General features: G+C 43.6%; 1 protein-coding gene across 6 annotated transcripts; it reads right to left on the bottom strand.

The window, feature by feature from the left end:
- Position 1: 1 nt before the first annotated feature.
- On the bottom strand, positions 2-27,802 carry LOC122711985. Of its 6 annotated transcripts, none has more exons than XM_043931232.1 (17): positions 27,675-27,788; positions 26,388-26,503; positions 15,126-15,277; positions 14,856-15,027; positions 14,629-14,765; positions 14,417-14,517; positions 13,063-13,294; positions 11,362-11,547; positions 11,157-11,259; positions 10,606-10,755; positions 9,916-9,969; positions 8,934-9,054; positions 2,170-5,926; positions 1,126-1,312; positions 908-1,028; positions 638-753; positions 2-519 (listed from the first exon to the last, which is right to left on the bottom strand). In XM_043931232.1, exons 2-17 carry the CDS (start codon positions 26,490-26,492, stop codon positions 442-444), a joined length of 5,772 nt encoding a protein of 1,923 aa, XP_043787167.1. In that variant the 5' UTR covers positions 26,493-26,503; positions 27,675-27,788; the 3' UTR covers positions 2-441. The 6 variants fall into 6 exon arrangements, with proteins under 6 accessions (XP_043787167.1, XP_043787162.1, XP_043787163.1 ...); XM_043931227.1 differs by lacking the exon at positions 27,675-27,788 and adding an exon at positions 26,675-26,932; XM_043931228.1 differs by lacking the exons at positions 13,063-13,294; positions 27,675-27,788 and adding exons at positions 13,854-14,019; positions 26,675-26,926.
- Between the last annotated feature and the right edge of the window lie 192 nt (positions 27,803-27,994).

The raw sequence follows: 27,994 nt of genomic DNA, 5'->3' as shown, positions 1-27,994 counted from the left end.
ATTATAATTGATGTGCAATTAGTTCGCATTTAATTAACGTATTCGTATTCGTAAATAAATATTTATATACTCGTAAATCGTCCTATAATTATTTGGCGTTAAAAGTTGTTTTTAACACCGATTCGTTTTTTTTTCCTTTTTTTCTTTTTTTTTTTTTTCTTTTTTACGATCGTGTTAATTGTCGTCGACCGAAAACAATTATAAGAAGAACAAAAAAAAAATAATAATAATCTCGATAAAATATAATTTATGCAGACAAAAATTCGTGCTCATTATAAAGCTAAGATAACGCGATTTCCTCTGTAATTTTTTTTTTTCTTTTCTTTTTTTTTTTCCACTTTCCAACCTATTCTTCCTTCAAATAGCCTCCCCTCCCCTCTCCTCCTCTATTTCCCTTTTCTTTTCTTTTTTTGCGTTAATATATTCATAAAGAATCGTGCATTAACGTGCATGGTTTTTGCAGAATGGACGACCACCCTTCGCGTAAAAACTTTGGCCTTCGAGATTCTTCTTGCACATCTGTAACATAACAACAACCGCCCCGAAACGAACGATTAAAATACATTTCTTTGACTTTCTCTACGATCTAAAGATCGATCGGTTTATTTCGAGAAGCATTCTCGCACTAATTGCGTACCGTGCAGTTGAAACACTGGCTGTGGTAATTATTGTTCAGGGCCTCCACCCAACGATCTCCAGCTTCGACTGGGAATCCACACGCGAAACATTTTGTCGTGAATAACTCGTTCCAATCTGAAAGGTAATAATAATAATAATAATAATAATAACCAGTTAAAGAATAGAAAAATCTTATTTTTTTATATATTTCAAGTTTCAAGTTTCTTTTTTGTTCTTTTTTTTTTTTTTTTTTTGTTTTCGATCTAATTATTGAATTATTGAATTCAACCTGCTTCACAGTAGGGCAATCCTTCTTCGAGGAAGAACGGGCTGTTACCAAAGAGTTTGCCGCAATAGGAACATTTGAAGCATTCAGGGTGGAAATGCTTTCCAATTGCGTTTAGACAATCCTAAAATCGATCGAAACATATCGATCAATCGGTATAAGTTTAGTTCAAGTTTTTTTTTCTAATGATAATATTATCTTAAGAAATGAAAAAAACTTACGCCTTTGATTTTGTTGTTGCATTTGTTGCAGCTTGGCGCGATGAAACGTTCGAAACAATATTCGCAGTAGAGTTGTCCCTTCTCTTCTACGAATCCTATATCTTGTAATGGTCGACGACATTGCGTATTCACGCAGACAAAGTGATCGGGGCACCAAATCTGTCCCAGAGCCGTGATGAATGGTCCCCTGAACGATTGGAACGATTACATATCATCCAGATTTTTTTTTTCTTTTTTTCTTTTTAAAGGTAATGCTTTAACGCGAGAAAGCAAAACACAACAAATCAAAACGATAATTGCCCATAAATCGATCATTTTTACGAACCTTATACACTCTTTGTCGTTTTTACAGCACACTGGCTTTATGACGAGACCGTTCGACTTGTGATTAGTATTTTCTTCGTTAGCTGTTAACATCGTGCAAACAAGTTAACATTGTTAATCACATCAAAACAAGGTTTTAACGAATTAAAGCTATTCAAAAATCGAATAAAAAAAAAAAAAATAGTTGATCAAAACAGTTGTGCTCTCAATTTACGTACATCTGCGGATTCTTTCCTTGACATTTACAATAATAACAAGCAATTTCAAAAAAGAGGGGAAAAAATATACATTTATATATTCTGTACAAAAAACAAGAGAAAGAGATTACAAAATCGTTGCTGCGTTTTCTAATTCTAGCAATGTGTCCTAAAAAAAAAAAAAGAAATGGGATCGAGTTTTTCATCATTTACAAAGAAAAATTTGTAAATTAACCCAAAAAAATATTCTATTCGACAAAAAAATATAGTTTAAAAACACCACAATCGTCGGTGAGAGAGAGAGAGAGAGAAAGAGAGAGAGAGAAAGAGAGACAGAAAATCCCTTCCCAAGCGTACGTTGACGGAACGAACGAGGTAAAAAAAAAAAAAAAGCTATTCAAAAATCATCGTCGTTCGTTGATGGAGGACGGAAATAAAGATAAGAAAAGGAGAATGCGGCAAACATTGAAAAAAAAAAAAAAACACAACAATCGGCACACCTAACAGCAAACAGGGGGAGTACCTGACGTAAGAGTTGCAATGGGCGCAGAGGGGCAATCGTGATCCCGGTCCAGTTGCTTGGTTTAGGATCCCCCTTCCTCGCTTTGGCGCGCTGCTACCAGCGAAAGTTCCGCTCTTCGACCCGGCACCACCGAGACCACCGACTCCGGTACCTAGATCCGGGTGGGATGACAAATTTGGTGGGTCTACTAAACTTTGGGTATTACTAGAGGGTTCACAATGGATACCGTCCTGACAGTAATTTTGGGTCTCACATTGATTACTGGTGGTGGTCGAACATTGACCGTTCGATTGGCAACGGGTTTCGGTGGAGGAACAATAGCTTTTACAGCAATAGCTCTTTGTCTCGCTGCAGCTTCGAGCTTTTTCGCATTGTTGAGCTTCGGGCTTGTACAATTGGATGGTGGGAACGTTCTGGCCGGTTCTCCCGGTTTTGCAAGTGAGCCGCGCTAGCTGCCCGCTCAAATTAGTGCGAGGCTTGTGAATAGGCTCGAAGGAATTTCTACTTTGAGAGCAAGGTGGGGGGGGGTCGTCGTAGGGGAAAGGTATCTGAGGGAAGGGAAGTTTCTTCGCCCTCGAAGGAGGTAAACCGGGCTTGGTGCAAGGAGCCACGCAGACCGAGCCATCGGGGCACGGGGATACGCAGATTCCAGACTCGGGGCAATTGGGAGGGATCTCGATGTCGCAGGCTGGCTCCTCTTTGCCGCAACGGCCGGACGGTTGGCCGCAGGTCCCCGTTTTCATCCCGAAGCACGGGGAGACGCAGACTCCCGACCGGTCCGAGGTTGGGACCACGCACACCCCTGATTTTTCGCAGCAAGGAATCGGCCCTTCGCAAGGTACCACCACCACCCCTGCTTTCGTGCCTTGGTCGGAGTGAGCTTTGCACGGCAACACGGTTACGCCGGTGTCGGGGCACGGTTTCGATTTCGGGGGAGGCGCGTAACTGACGTGGCGCACCTCCGTCGAGCTGCTGTACACCGGTTGAGGAGCGCTGGTTTCCGAAGCCATGGGGCAAGGTAACGAGGGTTTGGAGGGGCTCGTTCTACCGATCGCGCAGACGGATGGCTTAGACGGTTTCTCCCGTGGCTCTGGCAATGGTCGAGCCGGAACTCTTTTCTCGCATCTCTCAAAATCTTCCGTTACTTCGAGCGATTTTTTCGTCACCGATTGCTTTTGCTCGTGCGTTTCTTTGCTGGTCATGTATCGTTTCTCCTGGTATTGAGCGTGGACCGCGTCCGTCGGCTCTTGGCCCGGGTCGTCGGTTCGTTTCTCGTCGAAATCTACCGTCTTGCTCGCCACATACTCGGCGTGCCTATGCCCGTCGTCCGTGTCCTCGTCTATTTTGTAGGAAACGCTTTTCTTGGTAGGGAAGTGTATGGCGCTTCGCTTAGGCGGAGGATCCTCCCTTATTCTTGGCGCGTGGGCCTTGACGAAGCAGGAGGGCGGTTCCGGCGGCCCTTGGGCGGGCGACTTCGACCTTCCTGGCGTTGGCGTGGGAGTTCTACTCGGTTGGTACGTGTAGCTCTCCACCGCGTCTTTCCTCGTCGCCACTAAGTATCTCTGATAAGAGGGGATAGTGTCCGGCTTCTTCAACGTGGCCGTTATAGCTTTGCTGCACGGTGTCTGCGGCCTCGATCTCACGGGGGAAGAGTCTCTCAGGCGATAATCAGGCGGTGGAGTGGGCAAAGGCCGAGGGGTGGACGGTTTGGGAGGTGGTTCCGCGCGGATTTTCCCCTCGCCGAACAGGATATCGGAAGGGGGCCAGTGGACGCCTCCTTGGAGCACAGGAGTCTGAGAACGGCTCGCGATTTTCTGATCGTCCGGCCCGATCTCGCGGCTGAGCGGCGTGTACGGCCGTTCAGGCGCGATCATTAGCGCCTCCTGAAACGGGGAAATTGGCCGGAGTTCCTCCTTCGGAGGTGGTTTAGGCCGACACCTGTGATCCAGGTATATCGTCTCCTCGGTGTACACTTCCTTCACGCTCGAAGATGTACTGAGAGGCGTGTAAGGTCGGTCAGGCGCGGTCGTTAAGGCGTTCACCATCTCGGATTTCCACTCTTTCGGGGTGGAATTCTGAAGGGCGGAATGCGGTATCGGTTTCGGGCCTGTGTCGGTCTGCTTCACGAACTGCACGCGTTTTTTATTAGTCTCCATGATCTCCTGAGCCGGGGGATACTTGGAGCACACGCGTCTATCCTTGGGTGCTTGTTGATCCCTCAAACTTTGATGGACCTGCACCTGCTCCCTCAGGCTCTTCTTCCGATCCTCTTCGATCCCCTTTCTTCTTACGCGCTCTTGAACCAACACCTCTTCCGTGATCTCCTCGTAGGTCTCTTTCACGAGTTTCTTCTTCCCGGGGGTGTCGCTCTCCTCTTCCGTCACCCTTTCCTCGCGGACCACCGTTCTTCCCAGAGGTTGTTCCCGAACTTCCTCCACCTCCTCCCCTGCCTCAAAAGTCACGCGCCTGCTCCGTTCTTCCTCTTCTTCCTCCCGTCTCCTACGCTCCTCCTCCTCGCGCCTTCTTCGTTCCTTCTCCTCCTCCTCCCTTTGCTTCCTTCTCCGCTCCTCCTCCTCCTCCTTCCGCCTCTCCTCCTCCTCCTCCTCCCGCTTCCTCTCCTCTTCCTCCCGCTTCGCTTTCTCCACCATCTGTTGCACGTCCACCGCAGAGGTGACCACCTCCGCTGATTCTACCACCGTCCTCTCCTCCGTCTCCTCCACTTGTCTGTCCACGTGAGTCGACCTTTTCCTCTCGTAAATTTCCTCCGACTTCTCCTCCACCGTCTCCTCCCTTTCCTCCTCCCTTTCCTCCTCCCTTCTCCCCTCCACGACCACAGGGGAGCTCGGGCGCGCGGGAGACGGGATTCTCTCAACAGTCTTCTCGAACGTCATTTTCTTCTTCACGTGCATCCCATCCACGTCTTCCTCCGACGTCTCCGTTACGAAGTCGTGCTCCCCCTTGATCCCTCCTCCTCCGACACCTTCCTCCTCGATCTCGTCCGCCGGCCTCAAATCCGTCACCTCCTTGTCGATCTCCGTGATCTCCTCCCTCGCTTCCTCCTGCCTAGTCGTCGCGACGCGTTGGCTGGGCAGCGGCGGCTTCTCGCAAATCGTCTCCTCCCGTCTACAGATCTCGGATCGATACGAGCGGTGCTCCTCCCGGAACGGTTGGTTCCTCTCGCATATACGCTCCCTTTGGCATATCTCCTTTTGATGGTACTTCTTGCACACTCTCGGCGGCTCGATCCCGTAACTCTGCTCGTAGAGATTGGCGCCGGTCGTGACCGTTGCCGTCCACGGTTTCGGCACCGGTTGAACGATCCTGGTCGGCGTCAAGGATCTCCTCACGCTGTCGGTCGAGCTGGGCCTCGAGGTTATCTCGCTCCTCGACTGCCTCCCCGTTGCCTCGACCAGCTCGACCCTCCTGTAAGTTGGCCCCGGACAACTGACCCGATCCATGGCGCTCTCCACCTCGCGATCCGTGCTCTCCCCCCTCTTCCTGGTCAGTGCCCTTTCGCAGGCCTCGATGCAAGCCTTCTTCTCCCTCACCGCCTGTCTACTCCTTCGATCGAGGGCCGGATTGGGATCGATGTACAAAGGACTCGCGGTCGGATAGGTGATATCCTCGATCGGTTTTCGGGGTGGCCAGGAGAGACTTTTCGATTTCACGGACGAGGTTGGACGGCACTCGGTTTTCGTATCCTCCACGATCTCGTAATAATAGGATTTTTCCTCGTGGCTTGTCTCGATCGAGTTTTCTGGGATCGGGATTCGAGGGAGATTTTTTTTTTTTTTTTCCGCGACGGAGACGGGATCGGGATGGAATGTTTTTTACGCACAGGGTGCTCACAGTCGGAGGCGGGCAAACGGGTAAATCAGATTTGCGAGGTGTACAAGACACAAAAAACGAAAACGTTTAACACACGCGTGTTTTTTTTTTTTTTTTTTTTTACAACACAGGCGGGGCAGGTGTTTGGAGGAGTGTCGGGGGTGTGTTAGAAAGAACGAAAAAAAAAAAAAAACAAAGAAATCAGCTGTGAGTAAGAAGCACATTGACCGACACGTGCCCGTGATCCTTTCTTTTCTTTCTTTTCTTTCTTTTCTTTTTCTTCTTCTCTAAATATAAATTCATTGTCGGCGATCGATGTCGAATGATTTACGGAATTAATGGATCGCGGGCACGTCCAGGGCGCTAAATAAAAAAAAAAGAAGCGCAACTTAAGAACGAAAAAAAAAAAAAATGATAAACGATAGCCAATAATCATGATTCACAATGATCTCATGATCGAGCAGCTACGTTTAAGCGGCGAAAAATCAAAATTCGTGAACGAGATGATTGATCAAACGCGTTGCAGTCGCAATTCTCCAACATCAAATTCGAACACTCCGTCGTTGAATATACATATATATATATATATATATATGATTATATGGCGAAATGGATATATTTCGAAGATCAATCGCATCTCTGAACAATCGTTAGGAAAAAAAAAGAAAACACGTATTTCGAGCGCAAATGGGTTAGCATCTCGACCTCGAGCGCATCTCGAAGGTGGCGATGCGAAGCTAGGACAATGAATGTAGTTAATCAACGATATTTTATATTTTGAAGGGCCTTGAAAATGTGTGTGTGTATGTGCATGTATGTGTGTATTCATGTAAGCGTACACGATGTGAGAATGGAAAAAAAGGAGTAACATGTATTGAGCGAAGAGATTTGCTCGGCTTAACTATCGCTTTATTTAGCAATTAAGTATTAATTAATTTTTCAACACTTTACGAGAAAATCATTTCGATCGACATAATAATATACATGGATTCGACACACAATCCTTTCAATCTCGAAATAACTGATTCCTCGATCGAGTCCAAGAAGACAGAGAAAGAGAGAGAAAGAGAGAGATAAAGAGAGAGAAAGAGAGAGAAAGAGAAAGAGAGAAAATCGATCGAATAATTGGATGTTGAAAAGAAAAAAAAGGTTTAAATTACGAAATTGGAATTGATTTTTTTTTTTTTTATTATTTAGAGATTAAAGAAGAATCGTGAATGTCGAATATAAATAAAAGTTATATGCATAGAAATATTGGATTGTTCGATTCTGTCAGCTGTCAGCACGAAGACGGCGACGGCGTAGCTGAGAGCTACCGACTCATGCGAACGTGAGGGAGAAAGGTCTGGGTTTCGGGTTGAAAGATGGACCGGCTGAAAAAAGATAAGAAAAGAAAAAAATTATGTCCGGGAATACGACTTTCGAATCGAAATACCAATTCGATTTCCCGAAATTTTGTAAACCATTCATCTTTTCACTGGTATTCTATTATACCGTAATCCCGTAAAATCTCTTCGATACTAATGTCGCGCAAGTAATGAGAAAGAGAAAATTAAAAAAAAAAAAAAAAAAAAAAAATATAAAGAAAGATACGCGAATACGAGATAGGAAAAGCAACACGTGCACGTAGTCTCGTTACATAAGCTCTCTCTCTATCGAAACAGACTCATTTATTCAGGTCTCTATTTATTCGGGTCTCGAATTCAATCGTCCCAGTTTCGTTTCGATCAAGTCTGCATCATCGTCATCGTCATCCAGTTGCTCCATAGATGATAAATATTTAAACAATCGTGTCATCGTGATGACGAGATAACGATCGACATTCTTGCCCTTTCGAAGACGAAATATCGACGACAAACCCGCCAAAATTCACCGTCGACGAAAACGAGACGTAACGAAAGAATAATAGTTCCACGATGAGAGCTCGTAAATGAGAGGATGATCGTGTCGTTATTTCGATATTATTTCCAAACGATCGATCGATCGATCGTCTGATGAGCGTCGAATCAACGAACGAAGATGCGAATGGAGAGCGAGAGAAAGACACAGAGAGAGAGAGAGAGAGAGAGAGAGAGAGAGAGAGAGAGAGAGAGAGAGAGAGAGAGAGAGAGAGAGAGAGAGAGAGAGAGAGAAAGAAAAAAAACACGATGCGAGGGACGTAAGCCAAATGGGGCATGTTAACCAAAGCTAGAAAACTCGGTCAAAAGGGATCCTCGTTGCGAACGGCGTAGATAATTTTTGCTCGTTCGTCAGTGGCGAGAAGAGACCTATTTGCAAACAACAATCGAAGACGATGTGAGGCCAAGGATAATAAAGGCGGATTCGCCATTAGGATTACGAACGCGATCGACCAGAGAGAGAGAAAGAGAGAGAGAGAGAGAGAAAGAGAGAGAGAGAGAGAGAGAGAGATCGTTCCTCCAGATATACCAAACGAGAAAGTCGAGCTTGTCATCGGTAATTTATACGACCGCAATTTCCGCTTTTGTTTCCTCCTAGGATTCCGGGTTGACATGCCTGTGGCGTGCTTGTCGTAATTATCGTTAGAATGCTCGCGACGCGACGCGGAATCTCATGCACGTAACCAGTTGGGGGGAGGGGGAGGGGGGGCGAAAAGCATAGGTACTCTAAAAATCGTGCTTCTACGGAAGGACGAAGGAGTTCTTTTTTTCTTTTTTCTTTTTTTTCTTCTTCTCTGCAACGTGTTCATTTTTTAACCAATTTTATTCCAAGAGAAAATGTACTGTTGTTACATAATAACAGCGATGTTCAATTATGTAATGACAAGCCGTGGACGGAAGAACGATTTCGGTTTGCAAGCTTCTGATGCATAATTTCTCGAATGATTCTCGAACGAGAATCTTCACCTTAACGACGGATTCGATTGGGACGAATCTAGCCGCGATGAATTGTGAATTGTGAAGGATGATGTTACTTACCGGTCACAGTCTGACTCTGGGGTCGTGGCAGAGTGCTACTTCCTGTGCTCGCTAGTGGAGGGGACGATATATTGGACGATCCAAACGGTTTAGGACCAATTAAATTGTTCGACGTTGGAGCCTGTGTGATAGATATAAATATTTTATTATTCGCTTGTTTTTTTCTTTCTTTTTGCGCAAAAAGCGCGATAACGAGAAATACAATGACACAATGATGTTAAACGATAATAAAATGATGAACTAAATGATGAACGTTGATACGTTGCATTCCAACAACGAATGCGATGATGATGGATGTACATGTATGATTTCATCGTGATGGTGAGAATTACGAACGAGGCGTGGTGACAAACAACATGACAAAATGCAGTGCATATTGCTAACGACCTGAATGAACTAGCTAAGCTCTGGACTCTCAATCGAATGTTTGGAACAGAAATCGATCAGAGCATCGATGATTTTTCTTTTTTTATTCGCCACTGCCTTGACACCATGTCTCTTAAAGGGAAAGACACTAGGGAAAAAAAAAAAAAGAAAAAAAATACACGATCTTACTTATCGTAAAAGCTATCGTAAGCTACATTTTTTTTTTTTTTTTTCATTCCACACATTCAGCATCTTTCCTCTCAAATAACAACGACAACTTTTTGAAAGATTTTCCTTCGAATCACCGTTATTTCACGCACTTAAATCACGATTATAAACTCGATTATACGTATATAAATATATATGTTTCGAGTCACGATCTATATCTTTTTTTTTACATTTACAAATCACACGGTTTTAAAGGGGATTCTTTTATAATTTTCCATTCTTTTTAAACTATCGATCGACGTACTTTTGCGGAGAACATATCTCTGGTACTCAAAGCAGCGGCACCGCGTTCAGCGTGATTTTCATCGGATCGCTAAGGACGTACCTTACCCTTAAGCGTAAGGTAACGAGTGTGAAACGTTTAAGGCGAGTCGCGTTGGGACATTACCTGGACTGATCGGAAACTGGGTGGATCGACGGGCGTAGTGCCAAGGCGGGTGGGCTGTAATACATAAAACGACAGAACGATGTCACGTGGAAGTGGCAACTTGAAAAAAGGGGGAGAGAGAGAGAGAGAGAGTTGTGGCAACACGCACACTCGTAATCGCGCCAGGGTAATTAGTCACAGCTTCGAAATAATCGTCGCCGACGCGAATGATCAAGATTCCCGGTTGGCAAAACCTATTCTTGTAGTCTTGTGGCATAGGGAAGTTCGCGAAACAGAAGGACGATCAGGTCGAATATCATCATAACGATTATCATAATAAGTTTCGTAATTAGTTGTATCTTTCCTTCTCCGACCCGAGCCTCGCTTCCTTCCTCCGTCTCTGTCCGTCTATTCATTTTTATTTAGATCCGCATTCCATTTTCGATTTGATTCAGCGCGATATTTTCAACCATTGTTTACCTTCTTCGTATTATTATATACGTTAATTATAAAGGGATATATTCTGTCAGACAGTTGGACAAGCAGCGACGACGAGGGAGGGAGTAATTAAATTATTTGATTGAATAATTACTTTTACTTTTTTTTCTTTCTTTCTTTTTTCTTTGGAACACTATGGAACAACAACGAAACGACGATTTTTCCAAAAAAAAAAAAATCGGATAAAATTCACCGGATTAATTAATTGCGAACCTCTGTGCAACCCGTCTGAATGGTGATCGTGCTCGTAAACGTTTTCGATTCCCAGTTGCAGTTGCCGTTGCTGATGTATCCGTTCTTATCGAGGGGCGATAGCTGAGAATTCGGGGATCCGAAGTAATCGGGACTCGAACGATTGCAAGCCTGGAAAAGCGATTAGTGGCGAGCGAGAAAAAAAAAAAAAAAAAAAAAAAAAAGAAAAAGAAATACCACACACACAATGTTACATCTTAATTATTTTCATCCCAATTTTCTCTCGGGATCAGGATTCTTCCAACGATGGGAAGAATCTTCGTATTCTTCTTCGATTCTATAAAACTAACTACTGCTATTACTACTATTACGTTCGTGTTCTTCGTAGCAAGCGATCAAACGAATATTAATTTGCTTGTCACTCGTGAAGCAAAAAAAAACTCGTGATGCAATAAACTCGAGATACGATAATAATAATAACAATAATAATAACAATATTAATAATAATAATAATAATAATAATAATAATAATAATAATAATAATAATAATTGCGGTCGAAGGATGAACTTACGGAGAACGGTTGGGGCGACGATGCGTGATTGCTCAAGGGTGGAGATAATGGAGCATGCGCGAGAGCGGCGGAAATGGTGCTCGCAGGAGCCTTATTACCGCCCCTGAAACGTTTTTTTTTTTTTTTTTATTTAGCGCGTTATTTAAATTCTGCGCATATTTCGCGCATGATTCTCCCCGATTTCCTTATGATTCAACATACTTACGGTGGTATAGTGATTGGAACCATGCCAGCAGGTGCATTTTGCCTGGCGACCAATTTCGCGTGTATGTCGCAATACAATTTGTTGTTGATATTATAGTAGCCGACGTTTTTCAAGGAAGTGCCGCAAGTGGAGCATTTGAAACACTCCACGTGAAGATTCTTGTCCTTGATTCTTACGAAGACACCTCTGCGGAGAGAGAGAGAGAGAGAGAAAGAATAATCGATTAGAAGAGAGGTTCTTTTTTCTTTTTTTTTTGTTTACGTGTTCGATTGTTTTTTTTTTTTTTTTAATAAAGGGTTGAGAGTGCTTTTGCTTGTCGGATGTGCCACGAGTTTTTTTTTTCTTTGCTATTAAGTGTCGAGAAAAAAAAAGTGGGGAGTGGACTCGATACCTCGACGAAAGAGGCCGAGAATGCGGGGTTCGCGTTACACGTGGTGTAATTTTTGAGTAATTAAGATTTACTGGTGATTTCGTGATGCTCTGTTAAGTGAAATGAATCTCAGTTAATTCTTAATGAGATACACATCGTTTGTTCGAGAGATGAATAATGTATTCTTGATAAAAAATTGATAAAAAACATTAACTTAAAATTACTTAAAAATATATATACGAGAACAGTAAAATATATATAAGTGTTCATAATAACATTCGAGAATGAGACGAGAAAAATCGCGAAGCGATGAAAAAATTTTGTTTGTGGGATATTCGAAAAAAAAAAAAAATATTCGAATGTTTTTGACAAAAAGAGAAGAAAAAAGAATATACAGGAAAAAATATACAAAAAAGAACACAACATTGATACAAAAAAAAAAAACACGTTCAAAAACAAAAAAAAAAAAAAATGTCACAACATTGAAAGCCATTGGATCTATGCCATCCCGGCGATTACATACCAATATGTAATTCGACATAAAGTGACATAAAAAATGCTACGTTGAAAAGATGCGATGAAGGTCGAAAAAAAATGAACACATTAGATCTTGCTAATCAATTCCTATAAAAATTAAGCGAGAGGAAGCTTTTACAATTGCATATGATATCCACACTTTTCTACAGAGAAAATGATGAGAATGTTCGTGAATGTTCGAAACATTTATTCATTTACTTTTTTCTTTTTCTTTTTTTTTTTTTTTTTCGAAGAAGCGAAAAAATCGACGACAGAGGCGACAAGAGAAAGGGGTTCTGTGCTTCCATACCAAAAAAAACATAGCGGCAAAACGTGCACTTGTGTAAACACCAATTACGATTCGAGTATCGATCTACGAATGGACGAATGCATAAAGATCCATAAAGATTTCGTTTTCGTCTATCAATATCAAAAAAAGCATTTCGAGATGATACCAGGCGACACGACAACAATCCAGGCGGTCATAATTCAGCGTGTATATACAATATATATTCTTTTTGTTTTTTGGTTACGCTAGGAACGAGAGTCACGATTCGATAAATAATGATATACACATGAAAAAAGCAAAAAGAAAGAGAAAAAAAGGAAAAAAAAAAAAAAAGAAATCACGGAATCGCGAACTCGTTCCTGCCCACATATACGTGCTTACGTTACTTCTGCGCATGTGAAAAGCGACATATCGTCGAAATAGTCCGGTCCATCTCGACCGTGCAAGGAAAAAAGAGAAAGAAAGAAAGAAAGAAAGAAAGAGAGAGAGAGAGAGAGAGAGAGAGGATTTCACGTTGAATAGTTACACGATCACTCGGTCGCAGTTGTTACAACGAACACCCGATGATCCCGAGGGGGAAGAAGAGGAGGACTCCTGTCGTTGCACTTGATGTTTCGACGACGGACTTTCATTGAAATTGACGGCTGGACTCCTACTACCATGGAGTGCATGAAAGAGAGGCGTGGGTGATCTCGGCGAAGTGGCTCTTCCGCCAACGGCGTGGCTCACCGACGAGTAAAACTCTGTTCTCGAAGAAACTACGGCATGGAAGTAAGAGAAACCGTTCTGTGACTCGACCAGTACGAAGAAATAATGTCTAATAACCGTGAGCACAACGAACAACAAAACGGACTGTTCTATCTCCCTTAAGGAGGGAGAGGATGGGGGTGGGGGGTTTATCCTCTGTCATCTCTTGTCCTCCATCGATTTCCAAGTCGTATCGAACCCTTCTCGCGTCCTTCTTACCCTTCTCGCTCTTCTTAAAAGACGAGAACGTATCCAGTTTCTTAAAAAAAAAAAAAAAAAAAAAAAAAAAAAAANAAAAAAAAAAAAAAAAAAAAAAAAAAAACGAAACGAACGAAGAGGAGAGGAACGCGTATCCCGATTCGACGTTGGGGATCGAAATGTAAAAAAACGTGCCGCTTCTCTTCCACCTCGTCGAGATTAGATACAGAATCGTCCTATTTTCTTTTTCTTTTTTTCTTTTTTCTTTTTTTTTTTTTTTTTTTTTTCCTGTCCCTTTCCCGATTTCTCGATGCCTCTGAAAGAAAGAAAGTAACGACCGAGAGGGCGATGCGCCTCTTGGCGTGAACTTACACGATGAGCCTCTCGCATTCGGCACAAACGTTCTGTCCAGGTGGAAGGCTCGATTGCGGCGTGGACGGTTGCGACTGCTGCTTCGTTTCCGGTGCCGAGACTGGCCTCAGTCCTGCCAGGGCCGGCGAGCACGGCGTAATCACGCCGCTCTGCGCAGTTGGCTCCGCTATTTCGCAAAGAAGTTATCGTACCGGCATGCACCAGGCTAACTGGAGCCAGTTGATCCAATCGAAAAATCGCTGGAGAGAATTATTTATCGCGCGTCACGCTCTTTTTAACGATTCCTTCGTTCCACTGTTACGCGCCCGACTAACTACCGTTACAACAACTCTTCGTATGTAACGACTCTCCAAAGATTTTTCTTTGATTTCTTTCTTTTTTTTTTCATTTCCTTTCGTTTACAATAATTATATATATATATATATTAAACAACAAGAGAGAAGAACAATTGGAATCTCGTTCCAAATATAAATATAAATTTCACAGATCAAAAGAGAATGGATCGATTTTTTTTCTCTTTCTCTAAGTTAAGAATTTTCTGTAAACGCTGATCGATTACTAACCAGGTTCCGGTGTCTTTGGCTCTTTGTCAGCTTCCTGAACCATTTTGAATACCTCGCTGTTCTCGGCATTGTAATTCTTCTCGTTCTTCTTGAAATTCACTCTGCAAACAATTACAACACCGTTATTATCGAAACAATCCTATTTCTATATACTTATATAACTTATACGTTATATTTTCATTATCTTGGACAACGATCGATCTTCCTCTTACCCGAGCACACCGCCGGCTAGAACTTCCGCTTGCGCGGAAAGAGTTTCCGCTATGGTCTCCTCGCTGTAGATACCTACTGGGCTGTTGTACTGTTTGTTAACGATCGATTTGATCGAACCGTCTCCCGTTCCATTAAGCTGTAACACGAATAATAAACACGAAAATAAATCATCCAATGAATAGTTAATTGGAGCATCTAGCTCCATCGATTAACGAACGACACGAACGAATGGTTTCGGGCTGAAATTGTGACCGCTCCCTATGAGCGGCCCATCTTGTTTCTTGGCCGCCAGCGATGTTTTCGTAACTGGAGCTATATTGCACAATCCGCTGGTAGGGGACGGCGAGGGCAGGGTAGAGCTTATCGGAGACACGTGCGGTTTCCAGGTACCTCCACCTCTGTGAACAAATCGAGGTAAATCGAAATGATAGAACGGATGATGTACGCGATATGGAGAGGCGAAATGTTGAAAAGATTCGGCCGTGCCTGCATCTACCTCTGTACGGTCAACTCGAAGTTGTTCCCGGCTCTCACGATAACGTCCTGCGCGTCCTTGTGCCTCAGATTGTACATCTCCGTGTTATTCACCCTGATTACTGCATCGCCGGCCTTCAGACCGGCCGCTTCCGCCGGTGATCCGGTATTCACCTGCAATTCGACAAAGTTTCGCTTAACTTTTGTTTATTTGCTATTCTAAAAATTGTATTTTTCTTTTTTTTTTTTTTTTCATTTTAGGTAAAAACTAGATCGATGTTATCTAGTTTTATAAGGAAGGAGGGAAGGAAGGAAGGAAGGAGCGGAGAACAGAAGAGATTCAGAGAGAAGAAGAAGAAGAAGAAGAAGAAGAAGAAAGCTTCCAACTATATTTGAGTGCACGCGGCTCGTTACACCCCGAATGCCCGGGTACTGTGCATCCATTCATGCGAGGATGTTGGAAAAAAGAAGATTCGACCGAGAGAACACGAGCAGAGACGTCGAAGATAAACCGGGAGGAGGGTTTATTGAAGTCTAAGAATACGTTTTTTGCACGGTTTAAAAATCCTCCCAGCTTATTTCTCGCGATTCATTAATCGTAACACGAGGCTTAAACGATTGATTATCGTCCGCTCGCGGATCTGTTTACATCGAAGAGATCGCGAAGTCCATTTTGCGGAGGATTCTTTTTCTTTCTTTCCTTTTTTCCTCCCTCCTTTTTTTCTCCCCCTCACACAAGTTCGAATCGCGTCCAATTGCGACATTGCCGATCGTCGTTATTTATGCATCTCGCCGCTTTATCTTTCCTCGCCTTATTCCAACTTCACCAGACGACGGTCGGCAATTAAGGAAATGAATTACTTCGCGTGATCAATGAGTCGCTTTAAATCATCATAATTTATCGCATTACACCTCGCGCTGTTATAATCGCGATTTTGCTCCAAGTTAATTACGCTATTAATACATTTGGTAACCGAAGGCGTGCGCGAAGGATTAGCTCCTCTTCCTTTGCTCCTTCGACGGAACGAAGTTGATCCCTTTTCGACCAGTTGCTATATAATCGATATACTTTCAAGAGGGAGAAAACGAGAAACGAAATTCTCGTTAAGAGCCTCCCACAGCTAGATCGTTCCTTCTCTTTCTCTCGACCACGATTCCAATGGAATCTCTGGAATAATTAATAGACGTACGGCGATCGATTCAGGCCCTCGAGTTCTTTCTATAAATACATCTTTACGTTCGATGATTTGTTATCGTTATTTTTATTAAGAGATCTCTCCTACTCGCCTCGATACAGTTTATAACCTTCTATCAACTTCGAGTCAATTTTTCGTATACGGTTGAAGAGAGAAGAAATATATATATATATATAAGTATATGGGTCATTCACGAAACAAAATTTAGAATAAAATTTAGTATATTCGATGATAAATCGAGCGATGTTCCTCTCTGGATTTAAGCTCGCGTCACGAAGAACGCGAAATCAGGGCAGAGGGTGAGTTGTTCGATTCACACGTCTGCCTCCAGAAATAGGAACGCGAAGTTGCGTCATCGTTGTTGTCGTAATAGTTGGATATGTTTGCGCGTTATTATCAACAGCTAGTAAGTGTAATTCCACCTCGAGGGTGGAAATTCTCGTAAGGATATCTCGCAAGGGAGAAAGATGGGCGCACGAGATCCGCGATTTCCGATTTATATCTCTCGAGAAATGAAATAAACGAGTCAAGGAACTCGAGATGTTCCCTCTCTTGTGTCCCTCTAGGTCCACGAAAACGTAGGACGGTGGAAGTCAGGGTTAAGCGCTGGTGGGCACTACGTGAAAGGCTGACTCTAAAAATAGTCTTGGACCGGTTTAAAAATAGGCCCCCGGCCACACACGCACACACAGATGTACACACACACACACACACACATACTCGCTCGTATACACCGAAGAAGAGAGGACGGGGAAACCGACGAGTGTTTGAACGCATCGAGATGCAACATAGCCTCGTACGTATGACATATCGGACCCCAGGCCCGTGTATTCATTCTACGAACGACGGTGGTTCCTGCCACCGTGGACCGCGATGAATGAACGAGTACGCGCGGACATATACGCGTTTCGAGCGTGCACCAACTGCGAGTGAGCGAGCGAGGCGAAGCGCGTGCTTCGGGTAATAATAGCCCTCTGACAATTTTGGACAAAGTATATAGAGTTTGCCTTCCCTCGCCCTTCCCTCCCAGCATATACTGCCCTATACTGATCGCGCGATTAACTTATCGATGGGAAACGTGCTCCCTTCTTTTTTAACGTTACGACATATACCATGTATATATATATATATTATATACGGTTAATAAGCGCCTCTTTCGTCGAATGGAAGAAACTTGATAAATTATGTTATTACGTCACATCGTAATCGTGGACGAAAATGATATACATTATATCCGTTAGTAAGAGGAATAATATCGGTGGGAGGATCCATGATCCTTTAACGGTTGGCGGGGAAGAGGTATTATTAATAAACGACGTTTTCTAAAAATACAACCGAAATATGTGCGACGATGCGAGTAGATGCACTTGAATAGCGGTGGAATCGAGAGGGAGAATACGCCAAGGTGTACGAGGTACGCATTCCGATGGGCGGGTTATCAGAGACGGATCCATCCCACCTTCCATGCTGGAATGCATTTCTGTTCGTTCTTTTTTTTTTTTTCTCTCCCTCTTTCTTCCTTCCTTTCTTTCTTTCTTTCTTTCTTTCTTTCTTTCTTTCTTTCTCTCGCTTCTTAAGAGGACTTAAGGCTCGTTCATACGTGCGTTACTCTCGAAAAACACATGGATACACGAGGGGAACGGGTGTCGGTCAGTGACACCGGTTTTAATCGGACCAAATGAAAGGGAACGCGCTCGATGGAAATAAGTCACCGATACTTTCTTCTTCGTTCCCACTTCGGATTATTAACACCACTGCCGTTGCTATTGGATTTTATTACGATCGAGTAATAAGCTTGATGGATATGCAGCTGCAAATAAAGAAAAAAAAAAAAAAAAAAANAAAAAAAAAAAAAAAAAAAGAGGAAAATTTTGCGATTAAAATTATTAACGCGCAATCCCGAAGAAATTTCCCAATTTGCAAATGTGGAATTTCACGTGGAATTCTTCTCTGTAGGAGGAGGAAGAATTTCAAGTTGGAAGGATCGGAGAATTCATCGTGTTTGTCGAACGTACTCCATTATCATCCCGCTTTTTCGCGATTCCTTCCACTGGATCCGCGTAAAAACCGATAAACTTATCTGCATTTACGAATACTCGCGCCATTCTCTAATTATATATATATATATGTACGTATGTGATATTCGCGGCCGGTCGAATAGAGGCAAAGTAAACGGTGTGATCTGTGTTGTCCCAAGGTGTAAGAGCGGAGGAAATAGAGAGTGACGTCAGCCCGAAATTATTGGCCTTACGTTCGATCTGGTCTTATCTTTTCAAACAAACTGCACCACTGCTTGTTCGCGGGCAAGATGTAACAATATACACGCTCACGTAGCGAGCGTGTTTCTACACCACGCCGTATGCGCGCGCGCGTGTATCGAGTCGCGTGTAACCGAGTCGTAAACCTCCTTCTACGGAAGGCTGAATATCGATGACGTCCGTGCCTCTCTAGAACTCGAGATTCCGTAATTTTTCCCGATGGGAGACGCGTCGCCTCGCATACATCGACGCCTGCCGCTCCAACGACGCATCTTTCCCTCTCCCTCTCCCCCTTTTAATCGCGTTAACAAAGCGATTCAAGCGTTATATAGGAAACGGAGGTTTTCTCGGAATAACGGGTACGTGACTGTTCACGGTTCGACAAGGAAACCGAGGTCAACGATTGCGTGAAAGTAAGTAAGATTCGGTTCTCGGAGGTGCGCGTGATTAGGCCCGATGACACACACTCCGGAGAGCCGGAAGAGAGGAGAGGTTGTGGAGACACACGGAGAAGAGCCACAAAGGATCGTTGTCGGTCGCTGCTCGAGAGAATCAGAGAGAGAGAGAGAGAGAGAGAAGGCGGTGGATGAAGAGGAGATTGAGGAATACAAGACGCGCCAGTCAGCCGCGCTCTACAGCCGATGACGCGGGGCAAAACGTTTTGGAATGAGCTCACCTCGCTTCCTCCTCGTCAGCTCGAGGAACGCAAGAGAAGGAGGAGATTGTGGAGGAGAGTGCATATAAAGCCGTCGATTAGAATTATCGCCGCGCTACGTCTTCTACTTTTTCGTTCGTAGCCTCGCCTTCGTGCGGAGAAGCGCACACGTACTAGACTGTACGTACAGTGCACGCTATTTTCAAATGCGGAAATAAATCGCAATCAAAACCGTTTTTCTTCTTCTCAACCGTTGTCCTCTTCTCGCCGGCAAGGGGTGGAAGGGGTGGAGGGGGGGTTAATCTTAAGGAAGAACGATCTCGCGAGAACGAGCTCGATAATTTCGTAATCGCGTTGCGATCACGATGACAGCGGGTGTCGTATTACCCACGGATTCACGAGGTGGCTCCGAACACTCGTGGGGAGGCAAACATACGCGAGAAGACCGATTTCTGGTCCGAGTTTTGGCAAATTTCCCACAACTGCCTCCCACTATGTCCCTTCATTCCCGAAATCGAATCGGCATTTACGATGGCGCTTCTAAATCTTCGACTTCGTCATCGAGATACAATTTCACTCTACCTTGTCTGGTCTTTTCCTCGTTTGCCTTCGCTCGCAACGCGAAAACGTTCCCCCCCTCCGCAAAAACGGCCGCGCCTTTCTTTTTTTTTTTTCAAAAAAGAAAGAAATTCGACGATCGTTTCGATCGAAATATATTTTTCGAACAGATTGCATCCGTTCGTTGATGTCAACTCGATGTCGACTCTCTATCTATTCGTTTCAACGATAATTCGTTGAATGGTGTACGTACAATTAATCACAACAGAAACTAGAAACGAGAACCATTGAGAATGAGGTTCTACGTGTTGAGAAAGAGACGAAATGGGCTCGCGGAGGCAGTAATTCTAATATAAAATAAGAAAGGAGCGAGTGGTTTTGGGAAAATTGGGTGGAGAGACAGAGAGAGAGAGAGAGAGAGAGAAAGAAAAAGAGAAAGAAAAAAAAAAGTCGAAAAGTTGGGAGAGCGCAGTAAGAAATAAAAGCGATATTTTTATATCCACGGGTGTAAGCTCGTCGGTGGCGTCCGCCACCGGGCCTCGGCCTCTATTAATATCCACGGACCGGGCTTCCTTTCGGCCTCCACAGCAATTCTCTTTGCACCAGCGGACCAACGATCGGCCACCGGAAAGAGAGACTCCGATTAGAAAAAAAATTTCGCGTCTTCGACTTCTTCCGCGAACGCTCTTCTCTTCGTAAACGTGAAGTATCAACGAGAGAGATTCCCCAATTCGAACTAAACCGTCGCATTATTATTATTATTATTATTATTATTATTATTATTATTATTATTATTATTATTATTGTTATTGTTATTATTTTTATATATCGCGTCTCTGGAAAGGAAGAGAAAAAAAAAAAAAACGTTTTCCAACGTTTTTCTTTTCAAAGTTGTAAAGAACTCGCGGATGAGTAATTTCGAGTATTTTTATCGCAAACTTATAACGATTGCGCGCCCGTGTCCTTGGCTGCATTTGCATTTACGCGTAAAAGGAATAGCGTATCGTGAATAAGTCTCGTTGGTGGTGGGCGGTTCGGAGTGGAAAAAAAAAAAAAANGAAAAAGAAAAAGAAAAAGAAAAAGAAAAAGAAGTCTCGCGTACTACGTACTTGTAACTACGTACGCTCGTGTAAATTCGTTCAAAGATCGTTTCCTTCGACGCTTACCAACGAGATACAGATGGGATTCAAGCTTGGAAAATATATGTCACCGATTGTCATATCGACAACCATGTCGGCGTCCATGAGCCAAAATGTATTTTCGTACCGTGTGCAACCATCACTCTACGCGCTCTGAAAATCTGTATCTCCAGAAAATCCGGGCCAAAAACCCTCCCCCGCGTCCTGGTCGAATTTTTATTATTACTCTGTCTTTTTTTTTTTTTTTTTTTTAAAAAAAAAAAGAAAAAGAAGAAGAACTCTTCAAAAGAATTTCTAAAAGAGTTAGAACAAACGGTGCCCTCGTTCGTTTAAAATTAATACAGAGACGAGTTATTATCCCCGACGACGAGTTCTTGACATTTCACGATCCCCTTGTTCAAGATCCCCGCAATCTTCTTGGCAATTGTGTCAAGTTTAGAGCAATTTATCGTCGTAGCTTCGGGCTACGAGTTTCGATTTTTTTTATTCAGGCCCGTGGATACGACGCGCTTTGGTCAACGCCCAGTTTCGACGACCCAACGTAATCCCACCGACGCCACCTAGTCGTCCAAACCAATCGGCAATCGGGAACCGAAGATAATCGAGATAACCGGTTTAATTTGGACTGATAACTCGCGGTCTGGTAAAAACAATGTTGGGTGCAAACTGTTGCCAGATAGTTGGCGATTGCCAAGCCTCGGAAGGGAGGTATGCCAGAGAATTCCTCGCCATGCCTCCATCCTCCTCTCCATTGAAACGGCGAGATCGGTTAATCGGATCTTGATTTATTATCACTTATCTTATCATTCGTATTATTCATTCGTATCCGTGATGCAATAATCGAGTCATTATTATAAAAATTAGTAAAATTAAATAAAATCCTAATAAATCTTTAATTGAAAAATATGGATGAAATGAGATTTTATAATTATTATAATTTCCTATCCTAATGGATTTGAAGATCCAGTTAGATGAAGAGCGAATAAATGAAGAATAATTATAAATAAAATAATTAATGGTAGAATAAAATGTAGAGAAAAAAATCGATTTAGTGTTGCATTATTAATTGAAAATCCACCTAAGATTCATAATACAATTGTATTTCCAATGTAAGGAATTGCGGAAAGAAGATTTGTAATTACAGTTGCACCTCAATATGATATTTGACCTCAAGGTAAAACAAAATGATAAAAGGATTCCCTTTCTTCCCAGAATTATTAAAATCCTCTCCCTTCGAATTTCACTTTTCACTTTCGAGGCGCGGGAAATGGAAAAATCGGGCCGATCTATTTTCTCGACGGTTTGATCCCGTTTCTTCGGCTTCGGGGAACAAATCGAACGCGCGATTCGTGGAAAGGCGGAAACTCGTTTCGCCCTTTTTTTCCCCCCTATCCTCGCCGGAATTACGAGATTGCAGCCGGTGCAACACCGACCAGCCGGCGACATCCTGCCTCGAATCGAATTCGCGCCCCGCCGCCTGCCTTCGCTCCCTATGCAGCTCGTAAACAAATCGGCTCGTACAACCCGTTGCCTCGCAACGATTACGTTTTCTCTTGCAACGTGTGCAACGGAGGTTTTAAGCACGAGGGAGGAGGAGGAAGGAGAGGGGAGGGGAATCGGACCTCGTAGACATAAACAGAATTCGCGAACGGTGACTCGACGCGACCGGCTTATTTTCGATAATGACGAAAATATCGCCCGTTCTCGATACCAAAAGCGTTCGCCTTTCCCGCTTTTTTTCCTCCTTTTCTTTTTCCTTTTCCTTTCGTCTCCGCTCTTCGTTCCGAGGAGAGAGAGAGAGAGAGATTAAACGACGATGGCTCGTTATTAAATTTTCGATAGAGATCATTCCCGAGTGCGATTCTGTGCCAAACGTATTTATGAAAATTTGCCTCTACGTTTAGTCGGGAAAGAGCGAGAAATAATTTAATTCGCTTGTTCGAAAACAACGTTCGTGGCAACGGTACGTCATTTTTCAATACCCCCAAATCCCGGCCCAAAATCTTCCCACGCGGTTGGCAAAATCCCAGTTATTGCCACATTTCGAGTGTTAAACTTTATTAGGAAAGGAAGTCCTCGAGGACTCTTCGAATTGGTATTTTTTTTTTTTCTAGCCGAACGGCTGTTAACTACCTGTTAAACACGAATATCGTCAAAACGTTGCGCGCGATATTATCGTATCTTCGGAGGGAACGGAATTTCTGAGGGGGGGGGGGGAAGAATAACACGAATCGTTTAACGAGCATAACAATTAAGATTCTAATCGCGCTGATCGTAAATGCGTTTCGAACAAGCTTGGAAAATTATTCGAGTTGAATCGTTCCTTCCAGGAAAATAAGATTGATACGATTAAGTTAGAATCCTCGTTAAAAGAATTTTCTCGTCGAAATTCCGTGATGATTCATTCCGTGAAACGATTCCAAATGATTCCGAAACGAGCAGGAGAGAAATTCCAACCGATGTCGTAACCGATCCTCTAAATTATTATTCACGCTTACGTGCATACGCCCGAGCCCGAGTCCGAGCGATTAGACGTCGAGGTTGGCATCAAGGAGGCGGTGGAAAAGGAACGATAAAAAACAAAATAAAAAAAGAACGGTTTTTATCGAAGTCACGGTGTAATCGGCTAACGACACGCGAAATTTATGTCGAGTCCTTCCTTGGCGCGATAATGCGATTCGTAAGCGTCGCTCGCCAACGAAATATATCTCGTATATTCAACGACGCGCCCACGTTGCACCGACTGCATCGAATCACGGAAACTCGCGCCCAGATACACGCAGCTGTTTGTCGCAGATTACGAGAGAGAACGAGCAATCCCCCCTATCTCGACCAATAACTCTTCCCCTGTCCCTAAAATTGTGCCAAATCGATATTTAAAAAAAATAATAAAAAGAATAAAAAAGCCTCGAGAAATCATTATTTCTTATTATTTCGAGATACGAGGGAATCGTATTCGTCTTCTTATCGCATCGCGTGGACAGAAAATTAAGGAATTTAGCGTTCGTTTGATCGACAAGAATCGCGCGCTATTCTCCCGTTTTCTTCCAATCTTTCTTCCCTCCAGAGGGAGGGGGAGGCGCGCGCGCGCGCGCGCGCATGGTGCGTGGACGATCGGTATTTTTATCGATCGGACGCAACGCCGCTCCCTCCTTAGAAAAATTTATTTTCGCGGTGACCAACGCGGTCCAGGAAGGAACCGAACCCGTCGACGACATCGTCTTCGTCATTGCCTTCGTCTTCGTCGTTGTCTTCGCGAGCGGGGCTCGACCCGGCTCGCGCGTTTCGCAAAGGCACCTTCTAGAAATAGAACGCCCAAATAATTTGCCTCGGATTACCAGCGACGCGTCGCGCCTCTCTCCCTCCTCCCCTCCCCTCCTCTTTTTCCTCTCTTTTCGAACGTTTTCGATCGCGTCGATTTTTAAAAACGATCGCCATCCGTTTATCCCGCTCCTCCTCTTCCGTTTCGAGAGAACAGGTTCGATTTCGTCCGATTCCTTTAAAAAATCCGTAGAAAAAAGAAGAAAAAAAATCCCAGTATGCAAAACAGACCGCTTAAAGTCCACGTATACGTGTTCACTCGATAGATAAGCGTAACCTTTAAATAGATCGGTGTGTTAAGCGACCGGTTGGGTAAATACATTGGCAATAATCGTCGATGCGAAGAAAAGGTAAACCAGGCATATATATGTGTATACATATATATATATATATATATATATATATAAAATCTTTATAAAATTCACGATGTTGCAAAATCGCGTCGCAGAGATTATTCTGCCGCGGATTCAATAAATCGCGGTAAAAGGAAACGCGATGATGAACACGGCGATTTAAACGAAAGTTAAACTTATTAAAATCGCTCGAGATTACTCGAGATTAATTCGTAAATTCGTTTTGGTTTGGGAGCCGTTTGACACCGTCAGACTCATATTTCTCTCCTTTCCGAGAAACCTCGAGGGCGGCCGGACGTCGTATTTGCGGCCTCATAAAATAAACGGAGCACGTGCTGCTTAAGAAGGCCAAGTTCGAAATGTCGATCGCGAGATAAAACTGTTTTTGAACATCGATGAAAACGGAATCCGGTTGCGCGTTTCCGATCGTTCTCTCTCTCTACGAATCCTCGAGAGAATACATCGTAATACGGACCAGAGGCCGAAAATTATATATATATATATATTCGTGGCCAACTCTTTGGTTGACAGCTGCTCGATGATTCGAAAATATTTCAAAATATTTCCATCATTCATCATCGGTTATACACGGCTATTTTTGAGAATACGATTCGCGCCTTCACGATTCTTTGCATTTTTCTTCTTTTTATTTTTTTTTTACTTCCTCTTTTTTTTTTTGGCAAACGATAACAAACAAACGATCGTTAATAAAAAAGAACGCGCACGCGGCGGGAGGACTGGAAGAAGATTCGCAACGGAGGAGGAGGAGGAGGAGGAGGAGACGCGATGTTTCGTAATTAAATGTCAAGCGATGTCGTCGATTGAAATAAAGGAAGAAAGTTGAAAAATCCGCAGGAAAGTCGCGGCGATAGCAGCCAAAAGCTTCTCGTGTTACAGCGCGCCTGGTCGCCAAAACACGGCGGCGACGGCGGTCCGCGCGTTTCGCACGTAGTTGGCAACGATTTCTACCGATGCGCGTGAAATAATTTGGCGTTTGTTAGTCTATTACGTAATCCCGCCTCACGGTTCTTTATGGAGAAAGGAAGAGAGAGAGAGAGAGAGAGAGAGAGAGACGGGAATCTGGTGTCTGAGAAACACGATTTCGAACAAATTTAAATAATTTCTCACCCCTGTTGCTAGCTAAGAGCCTCGCCATGACCGCTAAAACGTCACGGCGATCAAGGTAAGCAACGTCGAATTTTTCATTCATTCGAGCTGAATGTATATCTTTCGATGAGTTCCCTCCCCGCCTCTCCCTCCCCTCCCCCCTCTCTCTCCTTCTCCCCTTTGATAAGAATTTTTTATCGACACGAACGCAACAGGAATTATCTTTAACGCACTTGTAAATAGAAGTTTGCAGTTTGCAGTTTACTTTAACCAATAATGATTCGAAGAGTGCGAGTTTACACGCACGATGCAACGATGATGACAAATCATCGAAGCGATAAATCGTTTTATCTATTCGACGATTAGAACTTTGAGCAGGCAGAATTTTTTTTCTTTCTTTTTTTTTTTTTCGCAACAAAGAAACAGAGTCACGTTTTAAATAAAACGTACGTGACCGATTCGAATACGTATGCAATTTACCGAAGAATCAACCGATTTATCGCAATCTATATCTCGTCAGACTCGTTCTATCCAACTCTGAACAATAAACTCTTCCCGACGAAAACCGATGTCGATATCTCTCCTCTCGCGAACATTCTCAAACGTGTGTCAAACGAGGAAAAATAAAGTAAAAGAAGAAGAAGAAGAAGAAGAAATGATCGCAAAAAGGAATATTTAAATAAACGAAACGCCTTACCTTTTGCACGACGAGCGGTGTGCCGAAATCCTTCCCTCCCTGAAGACGAAAACCCCAGGGGGATCCGTCGAATCTGGATAGTTTGACGTTGATCAACTGGGCCATATCACTGATATCTTTTACAGACAGCCGGATAAAAAATAAAAAGAAAACTGAATCCTCGAATGAAACGAAGCGAATGAAACGAAGAAATAAGTTATCGATCGGTTTTATACATATATATATATATATATATGTATATATGTATATATATATATATATATACGATTCCCTCTATTTTCCTTTACTTTTCGTTTCTTTCCTTTTTTTTTTCTTCTTTCTTTTCTTAGCTACTCGTTTCGAAGATCGAAGAGACAGGATATATGCACGTTGCACCGGCCACGGTTGACGTCTGCCTTGGCGAGGCGGAATCGCGCGGTTGGGAGAACGGCACGTACGTTCCTGAAGAACGCGCAGACCGGAGTAAAGGTACAACAGACTGTGAGGACGGTCAGTCGGGCAGCGGGGCCTGCCTGGCTGCCTTCCTTCCATCCGATTCGGCTCTGCCGCGGTTCTGGCCAGGGGCGGGGATAGGGATAGAGACCCAACACGCGGGTAGGAACGAGACCGCGATCCAGAATTATCCGGGGAGGGGGTGAATGGAAAGTTCGAGGAAGAGACACGTTTCCACGGGAAAAGGAAGGAAGCATCGAGATTTATCTGTTTCGACTGTGTATCGCGGCCATTAGGTACAAGGGGCAACGATGATGCGGGAGTGGAAGGCCAGTGGAATCGATGGATTCTTTTTTCCTTCTTCTTCTTTTTCTCTCTCTCTCTCTCTCTCTCTCTTTAATCGCGTACCGTGAAAAGTTTTCTTTTCTGTCTGTCTGTCTCTCTCTTTCTCTCTCTCTCTCTCTCTGTCTCTCTCTCTCTCTTCTTTTCGAACGAAACGAAGCGTGCAAGGAAACCGCGAAATTGCAGAACCGGAAACGGGAAACGATATGGGAAGTAGGCGATGGAACGAACGATGGAATGCGCGATGGTCTCTCGCGTTGAAGGAAGAGGAAGGAATCACAAAGGAGAGGTCGATAAAGATAAGGGAATATATATATATATATATATATACATGTGTGTACGAGGCAGGATGGAAATATTGAAAAAAAAGGAAAAAGAAAGAAAGAGGGGCACGGAAGGAAATAAGGGAGAGGGGAAGGCGAGAGGTGGAAGAGGATAAAGGAGGATACGTGATCGTGGTATCAGGATGGCATTCCCGACGTTTCATTCCTTCTTTTTTCCACCACTTGCTACCTTTCTTTCTCCCGCACTGCCGATTCCTTCCTTCGCTCCACCTTCTGTCATTGCTCCCGGTGCTGCGACCATGAAGAGAAGCACCTTGCTCGCCGCACCGTCTACACCCATGCACTTCTTCTCTCCGCGATTGTAATTTATCCCCGATCGCTACTTCGAATCGAACCACTCCCCGATCGATTAACCGCTCTCCGTCTCCTTCTTCCCGCGCGCGATATCGCCGACTTTTTTGAAAACGATTTTGAAAATTGTTGTCAACAAACCACTCGATGAATTTCATCCATCCATTGTTAAGATTACGATATTTCCTCCTCCCCTTA

This window comes from Apis laboriosa, unplaced genomic scaffold (assembly GCF_014066325.1).
Source record: "Apis laboriosa isolate Shangri-la unplaced genomic scaffold, ASM1406632v1 scaffold18_cov149, whole genome shotgun sequence".
NCBI lineage: Eukaryota > Metazoa > Arthropoda > Insecta > Hymenoptera > Apidae > Apis > Apis laboriosa.
This window is presented reverse-complemented; position numbering and strand designations above follow the sequence as displayed.

Coding starts and splice junctions, on each gene's coding strand:
- LOC122711985 (XM_043931227.1), bottom strand. CDS start 26,918: ATGGAAGGAAGGCAGCCAGGCAGGCCCCGCTGCCCGACTGACCGTCCT. Junction 26,504..26,674: donor AAAAAGGAAAGAAACGAAAA/GTAAAGGAAAAT, acceptor TGTCTGTAAAAG/ATATCAGTGATATGGCCCAG. Junction 13,295..14,416: donor GCCAAAGACACCGGAACCTG/GTTAGTAATCGA, acceptor TCCATGCCGTAG/TTTCTTCGAGAACAGAGTTT.